Source organism: Camelina sativa, chromosome 11 (genome assembly GCF_030686135.1).
Source record: "Camelina sativa cultivar CO46 ecotype springtype chromosome 11, ASM3068613v1".
Classification (NCBI taxonomy): domain Eukaryota; kingdom Viridiplantae; phylum Streptophyta; class Magnoliopsida; order Brassicales; family Brassicaceae; genus Camelina; species Camelina sativa.
In genome coordinates this window covers 33,652,026-33,658,488 of record NC_141890.1, presented here as the reverse complement: position 1 = coordinate 33,658,488, position 6,463 = coordinate 33,652,026, and the positions used below count along the sequence as shown (strand labels likewise).

At 34.6% G+C, this 6,463-nt stretch overlaps 2 protein-coding genes across 2 annotated transcripts; both read left to right on the top strand.

The window, feature by feature from the left end:
* Positions 1–468: 468 nt before the first annotated feature.
* Positions 469–2,097, top strand: LOC104724833 (uncharacterized). Its single transcript, XM_010443384.3, has 2 exons — positions 469–1,133; positions 1,756–2,097. The coding sequence occupies exons 1-2, from the start codon at positions 624–626 to the stop codon at positions 1,924–1,926; spliced, it is 681 nt and encodes a 226-aa protein (XP_010441686.2). The 5' UTR covers positions 469–623; the 3' UTR covers positions 1,927–2,097.
* A 1,637-nt stretch (positions 2,098–3,734) lies between these two features.
* On the top strand, positions 3,735–6,116 carry LOC104724832 (GDSL esterase/lipase At5g45670). Its single transcript, XM_010443383.3, has 5 exons — positions 3,735–4,336; positions 4,431–4,555; positions 4,954–5,199; positions 5,342–5,597; positions 5,687–6,116. The coding sequence occupies exons 1-5, from the start codon at positions 4,099–4,101 to the stop codon at positions 5,908–5,910; spliced, it is 1,089 nt and encodes a 362-aa protein (XP_010441685.1). The 5' UTR covers positions 3,735–4,098; the 3' UTR covers positions 5,911–6,116.
* The last annotated feature ends 347 nt before the right edge of the window (positions 6,117–6,463 follow it).

Here is a 6,463-nt window from a genome sequence, read left to right as displayed (position 1 = left end):
ACTCAGTTAATATAAAAAGTGTGTGTTCAATATACATATATAGTAAATTATAGAATTTTAAGAAGTTTATAATTTATAACTGATATATCTAAACTTAATAAAAAGTTTAAAATTATGAATATTTAAACATATAAAAATTTTAAAATAACAAACGAGTTATATTACATGACGGGTTATATGACATTACATGATTGAATTGATAATACTAAAAAAAAATATCATTAATATGATACTTCAATACGGATTCAATTCTCATTTTACTATTTTAACAACACTAATATAAAATATATTGAAAATCAAACTGTTTTAATTAAAATTGTATTAAACAAAAATTAATGTACAGTATACCACAAATTATAAACAAAATCACTAAAATTAATAAAATAATATATTAACAAAATTAGTATTTAAAATAGTATATTAACTAAAAAATAATAAAAAACTTAGTCCGGCGGCTCATAATCTAGTGACATAATTAAAAAACGAACCCGATTCAAATTAAACCGGGACGAGATCCACGTCAGCAGCACGGTTACACCGCCATCGTTTTCATTTACTTAAAAAACCTTTTTTTCTCTCTCGACGAGACGTTGACTAAAAGTCAAACAGCATCACCGGAATCAATGGCCGGAAGAATATCTCCTCCGGCGACGATTAAGCTCTTCTCCGTTCTATTCCTCATCCTCACAGTCTCATTTCCATCACCAATTTTCGTAAATGCCTTCACTTTCCCGTTCTCGTTCACACAATACAAAACCCTAATCTCAATCTCACGATCCCTCCTTCTCCGCGTCGCTAACCTACGCGCTTCACGCGGAGACGCATTGGGTTCGTCTCGTGTACGATCCATGGCTGAAGAGATCGATCGTGGATTAGGGTTAGGGTTTTTGAGCAGAGCTTGGTCTGTTGGGTGGGATTACATGTGGAACTACGCTTGGAGAAAAGGTGGGATTGACTACGGTGAGATGTACGGTGCGATTGGTGATCTCAATGAGCTTATGGGTTTGGTTACGGAGTTTAATAAAGCTGAATCTAATGCTGGTAAAGCGAGCGCTGTTGCTCGGAGCTATGGCAAAGCTCTTCGTGTTTCGAAAAGATTGCTTAATCGTCTTCTCAGAATCTTTGAGAAATCGGTATGTGTTCATAAAACCCCTTAAAGTATTGATCTTTAGATTCATTACACTAGAGAAAACAACAGAATCTGCTTGAAGTAGAGAAAGAGTGATACTTTGAGTCATCGAGTTGTTCTGTATTTATGTGATGAGTTGGTGAGCTTGAGAGGTGTCTCTTCTATTAGGTCCCGAGTTCGCTTTGATTCTCGTAACAGAGAGTTGTTACACCAACATCTGCTTGAAGTAGAGGAAAGAGTGATACTTTGTCCGTTTACAGTAAAAATGTGTACTGTGGCTTATTGTTCGTTTCTAGTGATGATGTTACTTGACTACTTGTTCTGTATGCGGAGTTTTGTATGTCTGGGTTGAGTAAGTGAGCTTGAGAGTTGTCTGTTTTATTAGGTCTCAAGCTCACTTTAATTCTCGTAACATATACAATATCATAGTTGAGACTTCACTTTTTTTGTTTGTGTTGGCTCAATCTCTGATAAGTTGTTCCTTGCTTGGCTTTGATCTCTCCTAGAGGACATGTTTGCTATTGAAGTTAGTCTTTGTCTCTAGTCATTTGATCTGAGTTTTACTGTTATTCAAGAGGCTGAAAACTTATGTACATTGTTGTGTGTTCTCGTTTTGTCATTGTTAGGGTGCATTGAGGGAGTTTTGGGAGATGATACAAGCTGAAGTAGTAGATGGAGAGGTATTACAAGACTGTCTTGAAGTGGGCGGCAACGACGTTAAGAGTTTGCTTCAAATAGCTAAAGACATGGCTCTTCAGTTCTTTTCTTCTCAAAGCCGTTCCTCAGATGAATTATAGTACAAAGCAGGCGTGCTTTCACGTACGTTTCCTCTTTCCATTTTGTTCCACATCGGATATGTGACGTTGTACAATATTATGCATTAGCCAAATCCTCTAGGAAAAATCTGCGAGAACCGTTTTGTTCGTTACATATTTTAAGGAATATATAGACTGGATAAGTTTAAGGAATATATAGACTAGAAATTCAAGATCTCAGGACATTTTGATAATAGAAAAGTGGGCTTAGAGTTAGATTAATGTAATACCACATGGAGCCTCGAGTTTCTAGTCTATGAATCTTTGAAAAACACAAGTCTACCGACAACTAGACCAATTACAATATCCAATATTTCTATGATTGGTTAAATCTTCTATTCATAGTGAATATTGTATTGATAAAGCAAGTTAAATTCTTCTGTTTCATGGTTCTCATTGCTGGAAGTTTGCCTCTATTGTTGAGTAGAGTTCATAAATGCAACAACCATGTGGTTGTTGAATGGTAGAATAGATCTGAAAAAAACAGTTTTGTATTCAGAATATATATTTTGTTTGAACATGTTTGCCTTTTTTAACTAAATAGTCTCTGTCATAATCCAAATCTATTTATGAATGTCATCAATTTTTTTCATAGTAAGGATTTCTCTTTACTTCCCTCGTCTTATTAAAATTTCATTTGGTGAGTGCTTGGATAAGAAAGTTTGAATCTTGGTTTGAGTAATTATTTTGGGGTCCCAAAGTAGATTTTGCTTTTAAGGAACATATATACAAAACAGAGCAAATGAAAAATTTAATACTTTCAACTACTCAAATTTAGTTCACCATGTCATGTCATGGTGATGATCATCATACAGGGAACTCACTCTCTGTCTTTCATTTAATGTTTACTTCCATCCTAACACATGGCAAATCCAATAACATCATTCTTCACCGTTGATTCGACCAAGCGAAAGTGTAATCAGCCGTTAGATTTGAGATTTCCAAGAATGAGAGGAACATGTCATGCAAGTGTGGAGCCTTCAAATCATGTTTTCATGTTTGTTACAACACTATGATAATTTCATTTCTAAGGACTAGTCATTTTGCTTTTTTCACATGCATTGTGCTAAAATAACCCAAACATGTGCAGATGTGAGTAAATTAGTTTAAAGGGAACTTATCAAGTGATCATAATATAGAGATTTGAACGTAATACCATTTATAATTAAAGTTTGAAGAAATGAAGATTGTTTTAATATCCAGATTGGGAATATTGCAAAATGGGTAACCTGTGAACATTGATGAGATATTGAAATAATGGAATAGCATTATCAATAAATATGATCTTCAAACAAGAAAATAACACTAACTTTGGATTTAAAAATGGGACCACTAAGAAAACCATACATTTTCAACCAAAAAAAAAAAAAAACCACAGATTTGAATTTAAAAAAGAGTTCATGAAAGTTTGGTTAGGAGTCTTAAATGATTGTATAACCCTTCAACTTAATAGTTTGTGATCTTATTAAAAAAAAAAATCAAGATTGTGGTATATTTCAGAATAGTAATCTTCAGCTAATCTGTAAAACAGTCATGATTGTTGATAAGGAGGTTATCGAAGTTACACAATCACATAATAGTGTAATTATGTCATTTAGCAGTTCTACAAAATGCAGTAATAAGAGCAGTAGTTAATCTTCAGTTTCTTTCTCGAGACATGTTTTTATAGTAACTTTCATCGAGCTTTGGTACATTTAGAGTAATCAAAGTCAACAGCACGATTCCCAAAGCAAAACATTAAAATCGAACCGTCACAATACAATACAACTTGAATGATCCGTAGTAGTAGTAAAAGAAATTAAACAACAAACAGTGACAGACGTAATAATAACTCTCCTCCACCATCTCTCTCTCTCAATCGTTAGATCCACCCACACACAAAAAAAAAACTCAATAAGTCTTATAAATAATTTCACATATAAAAACACACATTCATTTACTTTGTACATTTAACATCTAAACATCATTGCCGCGTGAACATTTAATGCTTCTTCAACCGTTAAAAAACTTCGTATAAAAATAACATTTTCTCATTCTCACCATATTCTTCAAAACTATATTATATAAACCCATTTTTATCGTTTCTTCACACATTCACAAAACATCATCTCTCTTTCCTCTCCCTTTCACAGTCTTGCTCTAACTCTAAGAGAGATGGCGAGAATGTGTTCCATGTTGGTGGTGATGATGATGGTTGCTATGACCATGAACATTGTTAAGAGTGAACCAATTGCACCATGTTACTTCATATTTGGTGACTCTTTGGTTGATAATGGCAACAATAATCAGCTACAGTCATTAGCTAGAGCGAATTACTTTCCTTATGGTATTGACTTTGCTTTCGGTCCTACCGGTCGGTTTAGCAACGGCAAAACCACTGTCGACGTTATAGGTAATTCTACCTAACTGCATTTTTGCTCTGTTTCCTCTGTTTTTTTTCCCCTTCTCAAACTAATTTTGCTTTGTTTCTTTCGTAAAACAAATAGCTGAGCTTTTGGGATTCGACGACTACATTACACCGTACGCCGCCGCAAGAGGACAAGACATTCTCCGAGGAGTTAACTATGCTTCAGCTGCTGCCGGAATCCGTGAAGAAACCGGCAGACAATTGGTAAAAAAATTTATTACTATTTCTCTTAGAGATGAGCATTTTGATTAAAATAGGATGGAATTTGAAAAAAATTCACCGTTCGGTTCGACAAAATCTTGCTTCGGTTCAACTTGGTTTTCATTTCTGATTTGGTTTTGGATTCAAATAAACTTCAAAAGTATTAAATAGTCATCTTCTTAATATTGTCTTACCATTTATATTTAAAGAGGCATATATTTTAAATTAAATTTAGATGTGTTCGGTTCGGTTTATGTTTTGGTTTTGGTTTGGATCAGCTTCTACATAGATTTGGATTTGGCGTATAGTTCCATAGTTAGTTTCCTTACAAGATCTGTGTGTTTCATCTAGTTCTAAAGCTTCTTAAAGTTTGACTTGCTCTTGTTATTGTTGTTCATTAGGGAGGAAGAATAACATTTGCAGGGCAAGTAGCTAACCACGTGAACACTGTGTCACAAGTAGTGAACATACTTGGTGATCAGAACGAAGCTTCGAACTACCTCAGCAAATGCATTTACTCGATCGGTTTAGGCAGTAATGATTATCTCAACAACTACTTCATGCCCACCTTTTACTCTACGGGTAACCAGTTCTCGCCCGAGTCCTACGCAGACGATCTCGTTGCCCGTTACACCGAGCAACTCAGGGTTTGTACATTCCTACGGTCCTACCTCATCTGTTTTTGTACTTTTTCCTCTGTTTCGGTTCTTTTCTGTTTCTTTATGTTTCTTGATCCTTGAGTGAGTATTATTAAGGTTTTGAATATTGTGCTTTATTGTGATGGAGCAGATATTGTATACTAATGGAGCGAGGAAGTTTGCGTTGATAGGAGTCGGAGCAATCGGTTGTAGCCCGAACGAGCTAGCTCAGAACAGCAGGGATGGAAGAACGTGTGACGAAAGAATCAACTCAGCAAACAGAATCTTCAACAACAAACTCATATCTATAGTCGACGCTTTTAACCAGAACACACCAGACGCAAAATTCACTTACATCAACGCCTATGGCATCTTCCAAGACATTGTTACAAACCCTGCTCGCTACGGTAACACTGCTCTGCCTTCAAAGTTGTTATCTAAGTAAACAATTTTTTCTTATGATAGTTTGCTCATTTTGTTGCTTTAAAATTTGTAGGGTTTAGAGTGACAAATGCAGGATGTTGTGGAGTTGGGAGGAACAATGGACAAATTACTTGTCTTCCAGGTCAAGCTCCATGTCTGAATAGAAATGAGTATGTGTTTTGGGATGCGTTTCATCCCGGTGAAGCTGCGAATATTGTTATCGGAACACGATCTTTTAGGCGAGAAGCTGCTTCTGATGCTCATCCTTATGATATTCAGCAGCTAGCAACTCTCTAAAGAGAGAGAGAAAGAGAAAGACGTGTTCTTTTGCTTGTGTAAGCGTTTTGAATTTTGATAGTTTTGGACTCAAGAAAAAGTAGTGTCAAACTTGGTTACTTTGTATTGTGTGTGATGTCATAACTGTTTATGTAATGATTTTGAGTTACTGTTTGTCTCTCTTTTTTTTCTTAACTCCGTTATAAATTTGATTCGTTCATTACAAATGTGTTCGTCTTCTCTGTATATCTTGAAGTTGAAACAAAAGAAAGTGAAACTAAAGAAGAAGATAAAACCAATGTGACTGGATAATATTGGAAATGTTGTTGGATGATTGGTTGGATACTTGGATAAGTCAAAAAAATTATTGAAATTTTATTTTAATAATAAAAAGAATTGATATGAACATTAAATTCTCCTTCAATTTTTGATATCCTTCAAAAATTGCAAAATAGATAGCACAACAATAATTCTTTAATCAATAAATGGTAAGACTACAACTTGATCAAAAAAAAAGTGATTTAAATTTTGTAAATTGGTTTTGACATAGAAAAGAGTTTAGAGGATTAAAAAA